The 20,411-nt window shown below is 54.8% G+C and overlaps 3 protein-coding genes across 3 annotated transcripts; 1 reads left to right on the top strand and 2 right to left on the bottom strand.

Annotated features, from left to right (window-relative positions):
• Nucleotides 1–757: 757 nt before the first annotated feature.
• LOC34624128 (zinc finger CCCH domain-containing protein 14) lies at nucleotides 758–5,435 on the bottom strand. The gene is made up of 9 exons (XM_026334400.1): nucleotides 5,127–5,435; nucleotides 4,455–4,794; nucleotides 4,254–4,297; nucleotides 3,292–3,540; nucleotides 3,017–3,252; nucleotides 2,000–2,225; nucleotides 1,504–1,701; nucleotides 1,223–1,286; nucleotides 758–1,068 (listed from the first exon to the last, which is right to left on the bottom strand). Exons 1-9 carry the CDS (start codon nucleotides 5,433–5,435, stop codon nucleotides 758–760), a joined length of 1,977 nt encoding a protein of 658 aa, XP_026190185.1.
• Nucleotides 5,436–11,516: 6,081 nt separating this feature from the next.
• LOC34624126 (metal transporter Nramp2) lies at nucleotides 11,517–15,336 on the bottom strand. Its single transcript, XM_026334245.1, has 7 exons — nucleotides 14,999–15,336; nucleotides 14,525–14,627; nucleotides 13,887–14,296; nucleotides 13,405–13,547; nucleotides 12,806–13,125; nucleotides 12,617–12,758; nucleotides 11,517–11,644 (listed from the first exon to the last, which is right to left on the bottom strand). Exons 1-7 carry the CDS (start codon nucleotides 15,334–15,336, stop codon nucleotides 11,517–11,519), a joined length of 1,584 nt encoding a protein of 527 aa, XP_026190030.1.
• A 2,115-nt stretch (nucleotides 15,337–17,451) lies between these two features.
• On the top strand, nucleotides 17,452–19,830 carry LOC113146548. The gene is made up of 3 exons (XM_026334229.1): nucleotides 17,452–18,066; nucleotides 18,235–18,837; nucleotides 19,030–19,830. Exons 1-3 carry the CDS (start codon nucleotides 17,452–17,454, stop codon nucleotides 19,828–19,830), a joined length of 2,019 nt encoding a protein of 672 aa, XP_026190014.1.
• The last annotated feature ends 581 nt before the right edge of the window (nucleotides 19,831–20,411 follow it).

Below are 20,411 nucleotides of genomic sequence, written 5' to 3'. Positions count from 1 at the left end.
AGTCGCTTGCCCCTGTTTCGCAGGAACAAAAAGTGTGGTTTTCCCGCTGCAGCAGCAGATGCGCTCCTGCGGCAGGACTTCTGCTGCTGGCGCCGCAGCAGGGCTTAAAATGCCGCAGAAAAGTCACGCTGCTGCTGCTGCAGCAAAACTCTCGCTGATACGGCTGCGGCAAAACTCAGTTATTGGTACAGCGACAGAGTTGCTGCAGCGGCTTTCACAACTAAAGCAGTATGCATCTCTCGTCGCAGCGGCGCTCTCGCCATTCCTGATGCACCTAAACGAGTTGCTGCAGCAAGCTCCCGCGACTAGGGACATAGTACCATGGTACACGGGGGCCGCTTGTATCGGTCATGTAGAGCCCTGATTTAGCCAGCGCGTTACGTTACTGGCTATGTCAAGTCGGGTGCTTCTACAGCCGTTAGAGAAGGCGTTACCCAGCAACCCCTCCGTCTCTGCGCCAATGGCACTTTAGGAAGCAGCCTGCATTGCTGCGGGTCAAGCGCTTGCCTGTACAACAAGCCTCGCGATTAGCAGAAACTAGCACAGTGAGATAATACCGCAAACGTGCCAGCCACAGGGAGCTCGAAAGCGCGGGTAAATCCCACAGGCCCTTGGGCTGCCCCAGTGCAAAGCTGCACGGCGGCGCGTAGACCCCCTAACCAGACACACTATGTTTCAGTAGAGTGAGCTATGGCTCGTCAGCCTCCCCTCACATCAAGACTAGCCTAGCGCCGCTGTTACCAATGCCACCTCCCTCTTAGGCCGATGGAGCGACATCCTCTGCCATAGGAGCTGCATCGGGAGCATCCCCATCCATTTCAACGTCTCCGCCCTCTCCTGTTGCCAGAGGCACCGCGGAGTCAGTGGCCGCAGTAGCAGGGGCAGCAGGTGATACATCTGCTGCTGGTGGCAGAGCCAATGAAGAGAAGTCTTGTTGCTGGGGGGCTGGCTGCCCCCTCTTGAGAGAGGGCGGCGTCGAAGGCAGCGTAAAGCTCAGCGCCGCAACTGCAGCATTTTGCTGCTCAGAGACTGCGCTGGCTCCAGCGGCAGCTGTTGACGCGGCAGCCTCTGAGGCCACAAATGACACGCAGGCCATACAAATCAACAGAGTTCTTCTGGAGTGCGCCTCCCCGTAAGAAAAAGAGGACAGGCTTCCTGGGGCAGGAGCAAAAAAGCGAGACACGCATCCAGGAACTAAGGCAAAAGGCGTATTTCAACGTACGGCTATCCTTGGTCCACACTTTGTTCCTGAAAAGGCCGTCGTCCCCAAGCTCTCCCATCCACTCCTGTGCGCAAAGCAAACGCAGCAGCCGCATTTATCAACCAGGAGGAATATAAAGCCAATTGGCAGGGAAGATCCGCTCAGGGCACTTGAGGAAAAAAGACGATTAGTCCCTACGCGTGGCACTTGCACGCGTATTGTGGAGCAGCCCTTGACACTGCACAGGAGTGCGCCTTTGCTTATGCCCTCTGGGGAAGATGCATCACCAGCCTCTCGCTTACGGGTTTCTCCGGATGCAAGAAATTGCAGCTTGGATTCTGACAACTCGCCCCGAAACGGCACTTAACCGGAGGGTGCAAGTAGAAGCAAGAGGAGCCAAAGGGGCAGCGTGGGAAACTCGCGCAGCGGATCGTGGGATGGATGAAGCTGCAGTTTGCTCCAAAAGGGCAGTCAGGCCACCGAAGACAGCGGCGTCGCACCTGTTGACAGGATGCATGCGAAATGCATGCTCGCCGGCAGATAAGGGAGGCTTGCTTTTGTTTTTGGCTGCACCTTGCGTGAGACGCGCTCGCAGTGGGGGAAGAGAACGGAGGAAGGTGAAGAAGAGAAAGGAGAGGAGGGAGACAAAGAAGAGAAAGGAGAAGAGGGAGATGAAGAAGAGGAGGGAGAAGACGGGGGAGGGGGTGACGGGGGCAAGCAGATCCCCCGGAAAAGTCGATCCTGAAGTGCAGCTTTCCTCCGACTGCCCTCGCTGCCGCTGCCCGCGTCACTCCTTACCTTGGGCTGTGCAGTGATTGTGCCGGCCAGATGTGGTCCGTGTTGGTGCTGCTGCTGCTGCTGCTGTAAGGATACGCGTTGGTGCGGGAGCTGCTGCTGCTGCTGCATGCCAGGAGGCACAGAAAGGGCTGCAGCAGCAGACGCTGCATGTAACGGGAAAGGCGCCTCTCCGCGGGGTGCCTGATCGACTCCCGAGAGGAAAGACTCTACAAAGCGAGGGTTAGGTCTGCAAATGGACAAGCAAGCCCCAAAAGGCAGCAGCGATGCATGCGACAGAGCCACAGACGACATGCGGGCAAGACTTGGACGGATACACACACTAGGACTTGCGCGTAGACTCCGCAGGAAAAAAGGATTGAAAGGACGGCACGCGTAAAGCGCAGCACAGCCAAATTCGAGAGGGGCAACAGAGGCGCGCGATGGAGGCAAGCGAAAGAGGGGTGACAGTGGTGCAAGACGGAAAGGAAGAGGCCGCAAAGGAGTTTTTAAGGCGACACACGTTTTAGCCGGTGAAAAGGCAAGCAGAACCCGCAGGATGTCTGTATTTTTCCCCCTGATTTTCCCCCTCCTCCCTCCGCCCCCTCCACAACACGGCCCCCACAGGTACTATTTGGAGCGCAGCTTTCACAGCCCGGTAGGTAGGATGCGAAACAACATGCGTTCAAACTGACGCTTCTGCGAAGGCGAGTCGAGGGGAAAGCCCTCTAGCCGCCTCGCTGCCAAAGCAACGGGCAGAGAAACAAACAGCTACCCCCGTGCCCAAAGCGGCCCCTTGGGCACCTCTCCACGAATAAAGCACTCGGGATAAGTGGCCGCATTTCCTGGAAACCTCCGCGGGCAAAAAACGGAGAACAAAAGACGCGCTAGCCAGAAATTGACGAGGGAGCGGTCTCCCCCTCCAGAGAGACAACACATAGAGAGAGTGGAAGAGGAAGAACAGTCTTCCCTGCGGCACGAGCAGCAAGAGCGACACACCAGCACCAAAGCAACAGCAAGAAGTGGCAAAATCAGACTCACTTGAGAATTGCCTTTGGGCCTCGTTGAATCGCTGTTTCGGGGACGGCGAGATCGGCTGGCGCAGTAGCTGCGACTGGCGCAAGTGGCATTTGCTGCTGCTGCTGCTGCTGCTGGTGGAGCAGCAGCCCTTGCTGTTGGTTCTTCGGCTGCATGTCGAACGGTGGGGGCTGTGCAGCATGCACCCGAAATGCGTCTGTAGCGGCCGTGCTGCCGGGTGTCTGCGGAATTATTTGCTGCTGCTGCAGTTGCTGCTGCTGCAGTTGCTGCTGCTGCACTTGCTGCTGCTGCTGCTGCGTTTGCGCATGGACAGCGGCCCCTCCACCCCACGCAGCGCCCGGGGGAGGGGAAGGGGTGTGATTCGTCTTGTTGTTGGCAGTGTTCATAAGGTAGATCGAACGGGAGAAGGGAGGCGTCTTGCTGCTGCTGCTGCTGCTGCGGCTTCGACTGCGGCTGCGGCGATTGTGTGCTGGAGAGCGCCTCGTTCTTCCGCTGCGACTTCCTGCGCTGTTGCGGCTGCTCATGGCCTACATGACAGCACCATCGCCACAGTCACTGCCGCAAGAGACACGCTCAGAAAAAAAGGGGGAGGAGGGAGAGACACACGCCAAACGCACTGACAGACGGGGGCTCAAGAACAAGAACAAGCGGGGAGAAGAGGGAGTCTTCTTGCTGCCACGCGAGTGCCCCGCAGAAACAGCAAGAAGAGAGCAGTCATGCAAAGTTCGAAGGAAAATGCATCAAGAAGCGTAGCAGCGAGTCGCCGGGAAGACACATACACACACATACACACATATACACATATACACACCCACAATTAAACAGCCAGAAACGCATATACATACATATACACATACATGTACACATACATATACACATACATACATGTACACATACATATACACATACATACATGTACACATACGCATACACATATACACATACACATATACACATACACATATACACATACACATATACATACATACATACACAGAGATTATCGATAGCCAGCAGCACATCCCCAAAGGCAAGCCAGAATTAAAAAAGGGTCAGTCACGGCAAAGAAGAGGAACGCTACGATTCTTTGGGTCAAACTGCCGAGAAAGAGCATGCATGCGTATCACAGCGACGGCCTCATAGACGGGAATAAGGAGACAGTCGTGGAAGATGACAGAAGGCGAACGGCTGGTGCGTTTCAGCAACGCTGCTGCCCCCGCTAGCTAGCGCCACAGCTTACAGCCTGCTCAGCAGCGCGCATGAGGATGAGACGGCGAGATATTGCTGCGACAGAGCAGACACAGACACACCCCCGCATCAAGGAAGGAAGCTCACAAAGCAAGCGCAAGAGGCGACTGCGCCTCTGTTGCTGAAGCTGCTGCTACTCAAGCGCCCACGCCAACCGGCAGCAGCTCCTCCAACTGCTGCCACGCAGACTTACTGTCAGATCGAGAACCTCGTCCCTCCACGCGAGAAGACTCGTGAGCTGCACTGCTGCTGCTGTACCTGTGACTGCTGCTGCTGCTGCTGCTTCCCCCCCCCCCGTGTCTGCTGCTGCCCCCCTGCTTGCTGCTGCTGCTGCCACCGCTAACCCCTCGCGAGGACCCCTCACCAGTGCTGGCATGCCGCGCAGTGCTGCTGCTGCTGACGTGCTTGCTGCTGCTGCTGCTGACATGCTTCGACCTGCTGCTGCTGCGACGTCGCCCGCTGCTGCTGCCGCTGCCACACGCCGCACTCTGCTGCTGCAGCTCCCGCTGCAGCCACCGCGTAAATTCATCCGCCTGAAGTTGTACATCACCCACCAACCCAAACACAAATACACGTACATAGACACATACACACACGCAGAGACACATATGCACACATGCCCAAGCACCATTGAAAACAGTCCTGGGACCAACAATGCGGATGCTCACGAGCGCAACAATGCACCAACGGCGGCAACACAACAGCAGCAGGCAGGCAGAGACAGCAAACGCATCGTGGTCAGAAGACAGGCAGAAAACCGTGGCTACTGCAGAAAACTTGTGCAGTCTGGCGCAAGACGCCGCATTGCAATAATGAAACACTCGCACATGTTGCATCACTCCACAAACACAACAAAGCTCCTTACCGGCTGCCCCAGAAACTCCTTTAGCTCTTCTAAGAGACGCGCTGTAGGAGCTTTCTCCCTAAGGAGGAGGTGCAAGATGTATTCTGCGAGGATTTGTGCGTCGTCTGCATCCTCTTCTGGCTTCGAGCCGCTGCCATGATTCCCGTTGTTTCCCTCATTGGCACCCCCGCTAGGCGTCAGGTAAGAGATGCGCAACTCCTCTGCAATCCGCTGCTGCAGACGCTTTGGACCTGAGCTGCTGCTACTGGCGATGGCTGCAGCGGCGCCTGCCATGTCAAAACTATTCCGATTGCATACCTCGGCTGTCATCCTCTCAGCAAGTACCGCTCGTGCTGCCGCTGGCGTCTGCTATTTGCTGCCGCTGTTGCTGCAGCTGCTGCCTTTCGCTGCCGTCGTCGAAACAAACCAGCTGCAGAGGCCACTGCTGAAGCTGCTGCTGGCAAGGATGCTGCTGCAGCGCCTGAGGAGCGATGAACTAGGCACCACGTGGGGGAAGGAGGATCAGGTATGGCTCCCGGAGAACCAACAGCAAAAACAATCCGTAAAAGTTGCGCAGGGGTCTTCTGATTGACGCCCCTTCTGCTGCAGATGCTCCTACGGCCGCTGCTGAGGCGAGAACACCGCACGGAATGATGCTCTGCCGAAGCCTTGCGTCGCTCTTTCGAATGTATTGGCACTTTGCTTTCTTCCGAATTCAGTCTTAGGGGGAGAAGTTCGCTTTCACGGCATCCGAGGAAGCTGCTGCTGGTACTTCTGCTGCCGCTCCTATTGCTGCTCCACTACTGCTGGTGCTTGTGATGCTGCAGCAAACTCCAAGCTTAGTAGAAAGAACGGAAGCAATAAACATGCAAAGGCCTTGGGGGCAGACGGAGTGCTGTGCGCAGCACCAGTGTTGCTGCTGCTGCTGTTGCGGTAGCCCCTGCGGTGCTGCTGCTGCTGCTGCTGCTGCCTCGCAGCGGCTGCTGCCTCTGCTGCTGCCTGATTTGTTGCTGTCCACGATCTCTCCACTCAGTGTTGGCTCATGCAGGTATCTTGCCAGAAACACCACTCTGCTGCAGACGTTAATCGGCGCGTTTAATGCCCTGTCGCTGCGGCTGCCCCCTCCCCGTCGTCACCCCGCAGAGTATTGAGCGCCAGCACGACAGCGTTGGTTGGTACTAGGCTCCCTATAGAGTTTTTCCCATCTTAGGAACTGTGTTGTTCTGCTCTCGTCTCTGCCCTTGAGTGCAGCTGTCAGTATTGCTGTGAGCAAGCGAAACTTCTCTGCATGTGTAAGTCGCCTGTCGGCCTCACATGCGACGCTCGGTAAGTACAACTTTACCCATTGGCTGTATGAGGACTGCTTATAAGGTGTCGACTGACGCCCTACACTCCGTGATGGCTTGTAGCGTGGGGCGTGGGGTGTGGGCCCACGAGCTGTCTTTTCCCTTCAACTCGGCAGAGCAACTGTCAGCGTATGTGGTGGGCTTGAGGTTACACTGAGGCGCTCCCGACCAACAACTTTACATAGCTATTAGCCACCAAAAGGTGAGCAATTGATTTGTCTGTTCGTACATCTTACATATCAGAGCGTCCTTCCAGCTCAATACGGCAAGACGCAAGGTAATACGTATATGCGCTGGAGGCTCTGTGCAACTACTTAAGAATGCTCCGAGTTTCAGAAGGGCGCAGATACGCGCTTCTTAGCTGGCCTCTACCCTCATGTTGGGAACTCTAAGGGGCGCCAGCACGGGGATGCGGGGAACTATTAAGAATCACTCAAGAAGTTTCCGATTAGTTTGCATCAAGTCGAGCTAGGGTCTCCCCACAGAAACCTTATATGGAGCTCTATGGTACTGGTGGTATTGCACGCTCAATAGGGTGTGTCCATAGGGCGGTTCAGTGACGCTAAGCCACATCGAAGCTCACCAGAAGTCATGAAGTGTTCGCCACAGAAAACCAGCATTTCTCCTTGTGTAGTGTCATTGAACTACACAGGGTTCCGGCCGAGGGTTGGAAAGGCAGCTGGGAAGTATAATGAAAGCTTCATCCTCCGCGCACTCTAGTCGAGAGGCCGTACACGCCAACTCACCACTGTACACCTGTTGGAACGTGGATTCAACAAGGCTCTGCAGCAAATTGAAGACATGAGCAGCCAGGCTGTAAGGCCCCAGCGTAAGTCCTCGCAGAAAGGCAGCTGTTAAATCTCTATGGAAGATCTCGGTAAGGATACACTGAAATAAAGTCAATACCAACTTAATAGAGAGCTATTGAGTGCTTCTGCACAAAGTTATAGATTGATTCTTCTTTAGAAACTTTACCCTTTCCTTGCCTCTGCCCCTCAGAGTTCGAACATGAGAGGAGAGGCATAGGTAAGATGCGTGTAGCTGCACCCTCTAAGCACCTTTTGTATTCACAGTAAGGTTTCGAACAGCACTTAGCGCAAACGCGCACGGAATCGGGTCTTCTTGCATCAAACTGACAGTACTCTGCAAAATGTATATATATGAGAATAGCCGAACCCAATTAGTCGTTGCATTACAAATTATGAGTAAATATCACTAATTCAGAAAAAACTTTGCTCAAGTCTGGCTTAGCCCACTACATTTTCCCCCTTTTTTAAGTCACACCCCTTCCTGTTCCTTCCTGACGAGGCTAAGTCCATGTGAGACAGCGGTAGTGTTCCCACCCCACCACCATTCCGTAGGCAGGCAGAAACGCGAAACATTGGGTAAATGAGAAAACAAAGTATTGATCATTTGTCAAGGGAAAACTAAGGGAGGCAAGGTGCACACACTTGCCAATGAGGAAGAAGGAGATCCTCATACAGCTGGCTCACTGTCGTTGGATCGCTGAAATGTGTGAGCCTCCTGCTGAGGCAACAGAAAACAAGTCTAGAGTGCAAAGACAAGTGAAGTACGCGTGTTCGGCAGTGCCTTCACGCCTCAGAGAGCAATTTCTGATTGCAAATGTAGCCGGTGCGTGCAACATGATCTGCTTCAAACCCCCAAAAGAGGTCTAGGCAAAATGCAGACACAGCTCACTTGATAGTACTTGCGCATAAATCTGAATGGAGTGAAGACCCTAGCAGCAATAGCCAGAAACTTCAGACGTAGTTCGCAGACGAATATGGCCAAGTACGGCAAAATGGCGACGATTGAAGGAGAATTATCGGGGAGTCCGGTGAAGATCGTTCATGGCGAGGAGGGATATGCGACAAACAGGACCCCCCAAGTCTTCCGCTGGCAAGGAAGCTTGCAGTCGCATTACCGTCAACCGCTGAGGTTGATGATCAACACCTCACTTTACCCCATCGGCGCTAGTCCTACGACATAGCATGTGTACGGCTAAAAGTGGTCTTCTGCCCCCATGCGCCTCTCTTGCCTGCTTAGTATGGTTTGCTGTTGATTCGGGAGCTTCGATCCTTCTTTAGGATGCTGAACCTAGGGTTCTACGACCCTACAACTCTTAAGGAAACAATGAGAAAAGCAACGGCAATCTCTTTGTGCGAAGTGCAAATGGTCCTAGCGACCTGGCCGCAACCCCCTTTTTCTAGTCAGCTACTAATGCATTTTGTAAAGCCTCCCGATCCACCAGGACCAACTCTTCAGGCTCCAACTACACAGTTTATCGGCGCTCAGCATAATTTTTTCTGAGCTTCGATTACACATTCGTGTGCACTAGCCACCTGTTTTTTGAGTTCTGTCGCTATGGGTGTGTAACGTGAAGGCCACCCTTAGATCGCTCCGATTTTTGTCATATCTGACTCAATCCAAGTAGCAAGTTCGCCATTGTATTGAGCAGGACTACTAGTGTTTCGCATCGGACGCAGCTGACGCGTCTGTTGTAGGTGCATTTAAGCTTGAGAAGTCGTGCCGCTTCTGGAGTATCCTGAAATGCTCAGATTGCTGCCTAACAGATGTGCACATGAAGGCAAGCTACAGTTTTCCGCATGCAAACATTTCTTTGCAAAACATTTAACTCAGTGTAGGGAATTTTTCCTGCAAAAAGAATTACACGTACTTGCACAGTTCATAACAGAACACTGATCTACTTACTGACGCTATGAACAGCGCAGTCCCACGATGTGTTGCGAGATTGCTAATGGGTAGGGGCGAATACAAAGGCCAGTTTACAGCAAGCTCGCCATTGTGTAGCGCAGGTATGACAAGCCTTCCCTAGGATGCAGCTGAGGTGTCTGGTGTAGGTGCATTCACCATCCTGCCAATGTAGAGCCTCTTCTCACCGGTTGGCAGTTAAGTACTGCCTGATACAATATGTCTTGTTGATAATGCTTGGACCCTGTTCTTCACTAGTTTATGGTTATGGCACAGACGGTATCGCGCTGGACGTGCCGACTCGCTGATGCTCTCTGCCTCTTCGCAAGGCAGTATGCGGCCGCTGGATTTACTTTGGTACTTTGCTAAGAGGCTCTCCGGAGCTGCCCAGAACTGCGGGTTCCCTCAGCCTCCCTTTCCTCCATCGATTTAGAGCATAGGCGAGGGCCAATCGCCCCAGCACCAGCATGCATAGGTTTTAGCTACCACGTAGATTTTCTTTTAAGCCACAGGAACAAGCGCTGCACTCATTCGCTCCTGAAAGCTCAAGTAGTCGGTTCGTTTGTGGAAGCCTCGCCGGTTGCTCGTTTGACTGCTTCCTCTTTGCCTATGCTGTGACCACCTGACATGGCTGTTCACATTGAACCAATACAAACCACTGGTTAAGCAGCTGTTCTTCTACGCTGCGAATTTTGCAAACCGTAGCAGTATACTTCTTTGTCTACGGTTCAATCAATAGAAACCCGTGATCCAACTGCCTCGATTCGCCCAGAGCTTGCTGTTGAGTCGATTTTGTCATAAAGCAATGAGTCAGGGCTTGTTTGAAGGGTTAAGCTCTAGTAACCCCTGCAGTGAGCCAACGTCCTCTGCGTGGGTGGCCATCATATTGCAGTGCCTCCTGCAATACACATGCCGCAAGGAGTACTTGTTCTCCTTCACCTGAGGGGAACAAGGACAGGTAGTTCTTCAGCCGGCTGATAAAATCTCCCAATGCTTGGCCATCCTCATGCTCATATCAAATTCCTGGTCAGCTTAGCCTCTGCGATGCATATATGAACATTTTATGATCTGACAAATCATGCTCAGTTGTGGAGCTACTGCGTTAACATTGGCTTGCATGTCAACTTCTGCTGCCTCCACAGGCGTTGTGCCACCGTCAGCTTCCATCGCCACATAATTTGTTTCCCCAGACCGTTGTCGATTGAAACAGTAGAAGGCATTCCTTGCATCCGAGTGCGTCCATTGCTCGTGGCTGAGCGAAGATCAGCTACATCTTGTTCACACGCTGCTTTCAACTCCAACGCTCTATCGAAGGCCTCCGTAGGAAGATAGTTTTCTCCAAACTTACTTCCACCTTGACTTTATAAATTACTGACTCAGCGTGCGCCCTCCTTCCCCTGTTCGCGCCTCTCAGAGTTACTGACACACAAAAAAGGGACATCAGAGGTGAGCGTACCTGCAACCTTTTAGCACTGCGAGCATTCGCCGCTAGGCGCGCATAGCACCTTGCTTGCATGCACATAATCTTGCGTCTTCTTCTTTACCATTAGCGCAACTCCGTAATAAAGAAGATATATGAACAGACATACCAACTTATCAGCTTTTAACTACTTGTCCGTTACATATAAGTAGTGTCGTCAAAAGTGCCAAACGGTTGCCCAAACTCACACGATCCGCACAGTTCTACGTAGACTGAATCGGAGGTTAAGTGCTGACGTGTAGCTGTGCCCGCTGGAGAATAGAGCGTAGAGGTAATAACGCACATGCCTTGTCCAAACCTGTTTCTTGTCCAGAGCAGCCACCTGAGCCGGCGCTCTTTTAGAGATGCCTGTAGCGTGAAGGCCAGAAGAGTATTCACTGTACACTTGTGCCTCGTCAGGATGGCCTGAAGAGTATGCGAATTCGATCTTTCCCTACTTGTTACAATGTTGCTTTGTTAGCTTCACCTCATTGTGATGCTTGAAATTAGGTCCACTCGCGGAGCCACCCTCTCCGCTGGGAACGCTTCCTACACTTCCCACAAGCATATTGCTGAAAATAGGTAGCAAAAGTAAAGGCGCTTAAAAGAGAGATTGTCAGTGAGGCCAGCCAGGATCCTTCTGTGCCTGCGTAGGGCCGGAATTATCACTCTCTACTATGCAAATTTTAGAGAGTATGACTTTATCTTTTTTCAGTAGCACTATCTAAAAAGGGTCAGCATATTCTACCCCTGGTGGTAGCTACATTATGATGAGCCGACATGGCTCACAAAATGTAAACTGCAGTGCACCCCTCCAGCTAGTAGTGCACACCCAACGGCATTGCATGGAAGCCGACACCATGCCAGCATCCAAGGAGGGCCTCACTAGCCTACTTAATTAATGGAGCGGCCATTGTGAACCACAGCATGATTTAGGGGGATCTGACTTTGTGTTACCACCACCGAAGTAAGTCTTGCAGAGCACTTACTCCCTGCCTGCAGACCCATAGTAAAAGACAATCCTGTAACGCAGTGTACGCTGAATTTAAACAGCGCACTTTGACAGTTAACCCCCTACCGAAGTCACACGAACGCAGCGCTTTCCGGGCGGAAAGCAGTTGCGAAGTGCACTGGCAGCAACCGCCAAAGCATCACTGCAGTGCTTTTCAATCTCATGGCTACCGCAGAGCTGCTGTACTCAGTGTTCAGCGGGGCCAGAAGTTCGCGCATGGGATGCAATCAAAGTTGATGGAGCAAGAGTGGCTTCCTGGAATCACCGATAGCGTCCCTGAAGCACCGAAAGTGCACGCGGTCCTCCTATGGCTCTCCGTAGTGGCTGGTAGAAGCGCCGACTCAAGAAACCTTGCGGCTCTACTCCGCCAGAAGGACGTTGCAGTTTGTGGTGCGTCAGGGCGTTTCGCAGAGTGCAGTAAGTGCGGAGTTCGCCTGGGTACACAGAACCCGTGCAGCTTCTGTGGCTTCACGTGCTTCTAAATAGGCATGCATGAGCTGGCGGCATTTTCAGCGGGCCCTTGATCTTTTGCTACTTATATATGACGTTTGCCAGCAGAAAAGAAGCCGCTGCACGGCTTCCTCTCTGTGTCTTCCGATGCCCTTTTTCAGCCGTCGAACTCGTGTGCTTCGTCGTTTACTAGCTCCTATTTTCCCTCGTGTATGTGAAGCTTAGTTGCGAGTATTCAAAGTCTGTGCTATTCACTATCCACCCTCTGCCTGCCTGCCGGGTTCTCGTATTTCAACGCCTCTCATGAGTAACGCTGTCCGCCACTCCCCGTATCTGCAGGAGCCGCGCCTCCTCGTGGCAGCCTTATTGTGGCCTTTTACACGGCATCAAGCAGCCCTGCGCGGTTGCTGCTACTGCTGCAGCGGTTCCTGCTGCGCCAACTCGTGCTGCAGCAGCTGGCACTGCAAGAGCTCTCCTGGACTGAAATGCCCATGGAGGCGAAGCGCTGTTCTGCGCCTCTTGAATGGCTCGCCAATAAGGTTTTTCGGTGGTTGGGGGCCTCTTTTGGAAGGAAACAGTGAAAATTGGAGCTCTTCACCGGCCGCAGCGCCACTGACACTAGGATTGCGGTGTATGCGCACAGCGCAAACGCGAGCAGCAGCTTCTGGCGCAGGCTGAGGGACGCAGAGAAGAGCTCCATGACGACAGCAGAGCAGTTTGCCACAGCGAGCGCAGCCGCCATTCCCATTGCTGTAACCGAACGCCAACCAGTGAGTGCGAAATCGCCCATGACTTCCTGACTTATGCTGAAGACGAGTAGCGGTACGAGTGTGAGAGGCAGCAGGAGGGCTTGCAGGATGTTGATGGCCTCTGATATTCTGTCCAATGTCTCATGGCGCAGCAGCAGAAGCAGCAGCAGTGGGCCTATGGTGATCAGACGTGTCGCCATCAGTCTCACAGTCCGTGAGCATCTCAATCGGAGAAAGCCTTGCATCGCGAACTGCCCCGCGTAGGTTCCTGCCATCGTTGCATTCTGACCGGCTAAGACAACGAGTTGTTCAGGCAGACAGGAGGCAGACATTTGCACACACGGAAACAGCAGACAGTGGACGAGGTGTATGGACGGCGTTTGCAGATGCCGGGGGAGCAGAAAAATCGCATCAAGTAGCAGCAAAGAAAATAAGTCCGTGCGTTCGCAGAGGGATATAAGTAGTTACCCGCGCAACTGTGGTTATCAGGGAAGAACAACGGAGAGATGCAGCTTTCCCCCAGAGCCAAGACAGCTGCAGCTGTCTTGGCAGCGCGGTACGAGAAGCTTACCAGCGAGAAGACCAAGAGCCCATGCAATAAAGGCACCGACACCAAAGGCTTCGCGAAGGGCATCAGCAGCGGTGGCGAGTTCAAGTTGATGCGGTGTAGGAATGCGTGGGCTCGCAAAGGTGCAGACAACGCATGCATTGAGGCTGCACCACAACAGCGCATTAAAAAGGCCTCTGTATACATACATGTATGCGCCTTCGTCGCAACCGAGGAAACGCTGCCATAAGCCCCTCGCTAGCGCTCTCTCTCTCTCTCTCTCTCTCTCTCTCTCTCTCTCTCTCTCTCTCTCTCTCTCTCTCTCTCTCTCTCTCTCCATTCAACAAGGCATTCTGCCTTTAAAAGGAAGGCTTTCTGACAAAGGAGCCACACAGGCTGGGGCGCTGTGTTCAGCTTCGTGCAAAAAGGACAAGCAGTGCTGCAAAAGCGCCAAGCGCAGCAGCAGCGGGGTCTGCATGCAGAGAAGGGCGCAGCGCTTGTCGCACATGAAGGAGACGGTGAGTGCCAGAGCGGCTTCCAGTCCAAAGTAATAGTTTGCTTCCATGACCTTCTCGGGGTTATGCCTGTCCACTTTGCGAGACTTCACCAGCGCCGAGTGGAGGTAGAGGCCGTGAGGCATCAGAATGCAGCCTAGCATCGACAGAAGCGAGGCTGCCTCCTGGCGCGAAGCGGGGACGCTTGGCAGAGCCAAGCCGCGCAGCAGAAGCAGCAGAGAGGGGCGAGACAAGCAGACATTTACGCCAAAGCATGTGGCCATCACCAGGATGAGACACCCAAACACTCGTTCCAAGCCTCGAGAACCTGAACCTTTGAATGCAAGGACTGAGAGGCAGTCCACCAGTGTAAGGCACACCCCCAGCCACATGGGCAGCCCTAAGAGCACTTGCAGCGCCAGCTGCAGCGCAGTCACAACACAGTGGAATCATGCCGCTTTGATCCTTCCCCCTTCTTCTCCCCCTTGTAATAGACTCCACAAGAAACCCCCAACACGCCACACACCTCTTCCAGGAGGCACTGAAAAGCGGCAGAACGAGGCAGGCGCACATGGCCTGTGTCGCAGATCAGCAACAAGACCACGAGCTCGATCGGAGACAGCATCAGTTTCACAAGGCGCTGCACCTACCGCACTGCCAATCACAGCTTGGAAGTCGGCGCCAATGATTGCTGCCTCTGTGGCAAGCCAAAGAAAGAAACAGGCGATAGCGCCATACTCTTTGCGGCACAAGCTGCACAGAACGCATCCAGGAAAAGGCCTTCTTCCATCATGTCAAACAGGCAGCCTGAGATTTACCCTGGAAAAGCCCTGCTGCTAAAGAGTGAAGAAGAAGAACCGCATCGCTCTGATACAGCCAGCCTCCAGCAGCGCAGGCAAAGCGCCTCATTCAGAAGCCTGAAGCCTCCACGAGCTCCCTCAGGAGCTCCTGGAGGCATGCATGCCGCAGAGGCGCGGACGCTACCCACTAGAGCACAAGAAGAGGCAGAGGGAGGCGCGCAGAGAGATCGAGATAAGGCCCCATCAACACCGCTAAAGGCAGACAAGCGCGAAGGGCAAGCAACAGACAAGAGGCGCTCGCAGCGCGTTTCAGATCCGCCTTACGTGGCGAGATCCGCATTCGTGACGTTCCCAAGCCGCGCAGCGAGCACCTGGAAAACCCCTCCAAAGGCATGGCCCCACAGCAAGAGCCAGAGCATCGAATATCCGTATCCGCTTTGAGCAGGCTCTTCCCCCGCATACGGACTGCCTGCCGCGGAGAAAGAGCCTCTCGCTGCTCCCGCCTGCATGTCAGCCTCGAGATTGCCTGGATCCAAGTAAGCCATCGCCACGAGCCAGCCAGGCCCTAAGAACCTGAGAAAGCGCTTGACGCTGAAGGCTGGCAAAGGACTTGGGAGCACGTACTGCAAGAAGTACACGAGAGGCCAAAGCAGCACCTGCATGCTCGCCGAAATCATCCAGGAAGCCGCCCGGTAGAGCGCTGCGGGGAAGAGGCGCAGCACGAGCCTTTGCCGCTGCCGGTGCTGCTGCTGCACTGCTGCTCCCTCATGACGATGATGCGAGAAGGAAGGCGGGTGAGGAGGCTGCATCTGTCCATCCTCGAGAAACACTGGCAGGGAGCCTTCGGGGGATCCTTCTCCAGGAAAATACCCCCCTTCTGGAAGGCCGTGCAGCAAAGGCACCCGCCAAACAGTCTCCTGTCCAGTCGCTTCTCCCACGAGAGCCGCGTCTGAATACGCCATTTCTTCCAAGGGGTCGACGTCGCTGAGGCTCTCTGTGGAGCTGCTGTTGCATGCAGAAAGCTCTTCGCTGCAAGGCAGCTGCATGGCGACGTTGCTACTGTCAGGAACGTCGCTGGCGCAACTGCTGCGCCTGCTGCCCTCCCCGGCTGCCTTTGAAGGAGTTTTTTCGCTGCATGGCATCGCGTTGCTGCTGCGACAGGAGTTGCTGCCGGCTTTGCCTCGGCAGTTGCTCCCCCAGCTGGAAGAGTCAGTAGTAGACACCGACAGCAGTCCCCTCCTGGCTGTGGGGGGAAGGTGTGACTCGCGCTGATGTGGTTCTCCACTCATCTTCGCCCTCCAGGGACTGTGCCGCTGCAGCGAGCTACCGCTAGGAAAGCATCAGAGCTGCTACTCGCAGCGGCGCCTGCTCATAAAGGCAGCAGGCAGCGTGCAGGAGGATCTCCGTGTCAGAGCTTCGCGCGCAAAATGCCGCCAACAGCACGCGCAGCCTCAGCAGCCAGAGCCCTTCCTTTCCTCGCCTGGCATTATAAAGGGAAAAGTGCCCTTTTCGGTGCGCACGATGTGGAAGGGCAGCTGTCGTGGTTTCGCGGTCAGTCACAAGCTGCACGCTTGCGCGGGGTGGCCGTTGGCTTTCCTTGGGCCCTGCCTTACACGAAAAGAGGGCTGAAAAGGTTTTTTACGGCCTTTAGAGGGATTTATGGGGGGCCTCGGGAGTTTGTGGCGCAGTTGCTGCAACTTTCCTGGACGGGTCGGGGGTGGTGACGGGGGTGGGACGGCGTGTCCACATTGGCGACTGAGCGTTATTGCCGAGGCGACTGCCGCAGGGGAGTCGATTAGCAGGGATAGGGGGAGAAGTGGGCAGAAAACTGCGTGCGAAGGAGGAAGGGTTCTCTGTGACCAGCAGCAGGTGCATCAGCTACACGACCTTCGACTGATCTGGTGAGACGTCAGTTCAGCGTCTCGCGCGGCAACACGTGATCGAATCTGTTTAGAAATGATTAGGGGGTTCAGCATTGACTTTTAGAGTAGCAGTTGGAGCCCTAAACCGAGTGAAAAAATGCCGCATCTCGAACGCTCAGCGCTGCTTGCCCTGTCACGCGTCACGTTGCAGCGGCAACGGCAGCAGCAAGAGAACGAGAATGCCAGTGCCAGCAGGCAAGGAGCACCGCTGTGAGGCTCATGTGCGCAAGGGCCTTGCGGCTTTTGGAGCTCTGATGGATCAATTAGGCTTGGGATATGCATTTGCGATGAAGATTGGCTGGCTTTGGAGGTTTGGCAAGCTCGTTCGGGGAGGGGTCTCGACGCGTGATGGTGTTGCCTTTGGGGTCCCCTGGCCGCACCGGATATCAAGTACGAGGGTTTTCCCCGTGTAATCCGAAATTTCTGCATCCACAGAGTGGAGAAAATAGTAGACGTAACGCTTTCTTCCGCGTTGTAGCTGTTGCTTCGGCTACAGCCCGCACCAGCAAGGGCCTGTCTACGGGCAGCTGCAGCTGCACCCCGAGTGTTGTCTTTTGGTGGAGACTCTGCGCTTCAGATCCGCTTTTCCCTCGGCATTCTCCCCCTCCCTCACAAGAGCAGCTGCCTCCCGCAAGAAAGAGAGCGAGTGGCGTCGACATCGACAGTTGCCTCTTGGCTGCTCAAGGAGGCGCAGCCAAGAAACAACTGCATGGCGACTCAGACTGACCAGTCGCGGAGGCAGACGCGCAGTGGTGCAGACACAGAAACTCCAGCACTGCCAAGGATCTGCCGTCCTTCCGTGCGCGATGTAGCCCACGCAGGGGCAGAGCCACTCCTGTTGCTGCGCAGGGATCAATGAGGAGTCGCTGCACGGAGGCTTCGCCAGGTGTCTCCCCTCCAGAACGGCCTCCCTTCAGGGGCGTTGGATGCGTGCGTCGCTTTGCGCCTTTTTCCGATCTGCCAGAAGCCGCGAGACCTTCGCTGTTGGGAGTCTTCGTGGACAGGGAGGAGGCAGCGGCTGCCGCGGCAGCTGCTGAGGCACCCATCTCCGCGGCGACTTCTGCGGCTGCGACGCTCGCGCGCGAGGCAGCAGGAGGCTTGCTGCGACTGTGGGGGATTTCTCCCTGGAGGCACTCCCGACGACAAGACACTGAGGCGCTTCCAGGGTCTGGAGGCATTGTGGTCTGCAGCAGCGACGCGCTGCTGCGCTGCAGCGCTATTACCGGAGTTTGTTGCAGCAGAATTTCCCTTCCCGCTACGGCCTGCTGCTGCTGCTTCGCTTCTAGAACTGCTCTTAAGGGTCCTGTTGTCGCCTTCGGATGCGTAGATGGTTGCGTCCATGTCTTTTCGGGAAGAACGCTGCGGCTCCTCGCTACGCTGACCCCCCCGCCACCTACCTTGCTTGCCACAGCCTCTTGCACGCAGCACAATAGCGGCAGAAGGCTTGCCAGCTCAGAGGCAGTAGGAGCAGTAAGAGGAGCAGCAGTAGAAGCAGTAAGAGGAGCAGCAGTGGGAGCAGTAAGAGGAACAGTAAGAGGAACAGCAGTGGGAGCAGCAGTAGAAGCAGCAGTAGAAGCAGTAAGAGGAGCAGCAGTAGAAGCAGCAAGAGGAGCAGCAGTAGAAGCAGTGGGAACAGAGAGGCGCCCCTTTCCTCAAATTCCGACGCATGTGCTGCTGGTTGGCAACAACGCGCTGCTCGCTGGCCTCGAGGAAGGGCGCTGCGTTGCCTTTTTCCTCGAGAATAACAAAGTCGCTGTGGTGTATGAGCCGCCTAGCGCCGTCCGCTGCTTCCTGCTGCAGCATCCTTACACGCAGCAGGGCAGTCGAGAGGGGTGTCTGCTGCAGCGCAATCCTCTCGGCCTTAAGCGAGCTGCGTCGCACAAGTGGAGCACAGACGCTGAAGAATTCGGCTCGCAGAGACATGACGAGGGGAGTCTCAGCAGCACAGCCACGGCTAGCGGCCACTCGGCACGACAGCTGCCCGTGTGCTGCTTGTATTCTGCTCCAACAGAGCGCCTCGTGGTAGTGGCTGTACACCCGGAAGGCTGGTCAGCGATACCGTTGCAAAGAGGCTGCAGCAAGGCCTCCAGCAGCACCCCTTTGGCGTTGTTGAAGCAGCATTCTTGGCATCAATTCGCACATGCCATCTACAAGCGAACATCCCTGCAGGGTGCTGCTGCTGCTGCGACTGGAGCCGGTGCAACCCAGGGGCCAGATACCTGCTCCACGGCTGCCTCTGTGGCAGGAGAAATCCAGCAGCAAAAAACACCAGCAGCAGAAAGAGCAGCAGAAAGAGCAGCAGAAAGAGCAGCAGAAACATCAGAAGCAGCAGCAGCAGAAAGAGCAGCAGAAACATCAGAAGCAGCAGCAGCAGAAAGAGCAGGAGAAACATCAGAAGCAGCAGCAGCAGAAAGAGCAGCAGAAACGTCAGAGCCACCACCCCTACAAGGACGCCGAGCAGCGAGATGTGCTGCGTCTTCATGGCCGTTGCTTGTGTTTCAGCAGCACTCGGGTGTCTGTGCAGGCACATTATGGGGAGTCTCATCCCGAGTGCTTGCGATAGGCCTTGGCTTGCCCGAGAAGGCGTCGCAGCAGCAGAAAGAGCGGCAACATCAGTCGCAGCAGCAGCAGCTGTGCTGCATTGCGATAACAGCGACGGATATCCTGTACTGGAGGCAACAGGGAGCCTCACGCAGCAGACGAGCGCTGCGGATGCCTTGCAGCGAAAGCAAGGCTGCATTTCCGATGGAGCATGCTACAGCGCCGTCCGTTCATCTAGATGGAGATTCTGCAGCAGCAGCAGCAGCAGCACACCTCGAGCAGCAACAGGGGACGCATGCGCGTCGGAAGGGGGATGCCACGGAGTGCCCCTCGTTCCTCTGCGGCTCTCAGGCTATTCCTTGCCAGCTCGCTGCCGCAACGCCAGCAGCAGCAGCAGCGGCAGCAGCGGGAGGCTGCGTGGAGGGAGTGTGGTGGTCCCTCTCAGCTGTTTTGCAGTTTCCACTCGGCATTGCACCTCCGCTGGAACAGGCTCAAGATGCATACACCATGGAAGACGCAACCCTTGACTGGACAGGGCGCCTCATGGTAATTCTGCCGCGGGGTAGCAGCAGCTGCTGCGTGCTGTCGTGGGAAGTGAGGGACGGTGGACTCGCAGTGGTTCCTCTGCGCTTGCTACAGGTGAGGATATACGCAGCCGAAGAGGGGCACGCTCAGTTGGCAGGGGGCAAATAAGAACTGCGATGCTCTTGCGTCGTCTGCAAGGCTGCATTGGGTTTGCGCTGTGTGGCACTGCTGTTGCGATCTGTTCATAGGTTTCCGGGGTGGGGCCTGCTTCACAAAAGCCAATGCTTCAGCGGCTTTGGTGAGTTAAATCCGATCGGTCTGTTTAAAGCCTCAACTCAATGGCTGTCTGTCTGAATCTTTAACTCTCTCTGTCTCTCTGTCTATCTCTCTCTCTCTCTGTCTCTCTGTCTATCTTTCTCTCTGTCTCTCTCTCTGTCTCTGTCTCTCTCTCTGTCTCTGTCTCTCTGTCTATCTCTCTCTCTCTCTGTCTCTCTGTCTATCTTTCTCTCTGTCTCTCTCTCTGTCTCTGTCTCTCTCTCTGTCTCTGTCTCTCTGTCTATCTCTCTCTCTGTCTATCTCTCTCTCTCTCTCTCTCTCTCTCTCTCTTTCTCTCTTTCTTTCTCTTTTTCTTTCTCTTTCTTTCTCTTCCCTTCTTTCTTTCTCTTCTTATCTTCTCTCTCTCTTTACTTGCTTGCCTTGTCCATCATTACATAATCAAATGACTTCAATGACCTGCGTTTGCCATACAC

The sequence above is a fragment of the Cyclospora cayetanensis genome, unplaced genomic scaffold (assembly GCF_002999335.1).
Source record: "Cyclospora cayetanensis isolate NF1_C8 unplaced genomic scaffold, CcayRef3 CcayRef3_contig_109, whole genome shotgun sequence".
Lineage (NCBI taxonomy): Eukaryota > Apicomplexa > Conoidasida > Eucoccidiorida > Eimeriidae > Cyclospora > Cyclospora cayetanensis.
Note: the sequence above shows the minus strand (reverse complement) of the source record. Positions and strands in the feature narration are given on the sequence as shown.

Coding starts and splice junctions, on each gene's coding strand:
- LOC34624128 (XM_026334400.1), bottom strand. CDS start 5,435: ATGACAGCCGAGGTATGCAATCGGAATAGTTTTGACATGGCAGGCGCC. Junction 4,298..4,454: donor ACGAGGTTCTCGATCTGACA/GTAAGTCTGCGT, acceptor GCTCTGTCGCAG/CAATATCTCGCCGTCTCATC. Junction 1,702..1,999: donor CAATCACTGCACAGCCCAAG/GTAAGGAGTGAC, acceptor TCCTGTCAACAG/GTGCGACGCCGCTGTCTTCG.
- LOC34624126 (XM_026334245.1), bottom strand. CDS start 15,336: ATGCAGGTGCTGCTTTGGCCTCTCGTGTACTTCTTGCAGTACGTGCTC. Junction 14,297..14,524: donor AAGCTGTGATTGGCAGTGCG/GTAGGTGCAGCG, acceptor ACTGCGCTGCAG/CTGGCGCTGCAAGTGCTCTT. Junction 12,759..12,805: donor TGGCGGCTGCGCTCGCTGTG/GCAAACTGCTCT, acceptor TGCGTCCCTCAG/CCTGCGCCAGAAGCTGCTGC.
- LOC113146548 (XM_026334229.1), top strand. CDS start 17,452: ATGAGGAGTCGCTGCACGGAGGCTTCGCCAGGTGTCTCCCCTCCAGAA. Junction 18,067..18,234: donor GCTCAGAGGCAGTAGGAGCA/GTAAGAGGAGCA, acceptor GTGGGAACAGAG/AGGCGCCCCTTTCCTCAAAT. Junction 18,838..19,029: donor GCTCCACGGCTGCCTCTGTG/GCAGGAGAAATC, acceptor GAAACGTCAGAG/CCACCACCCCTACAAGGACG.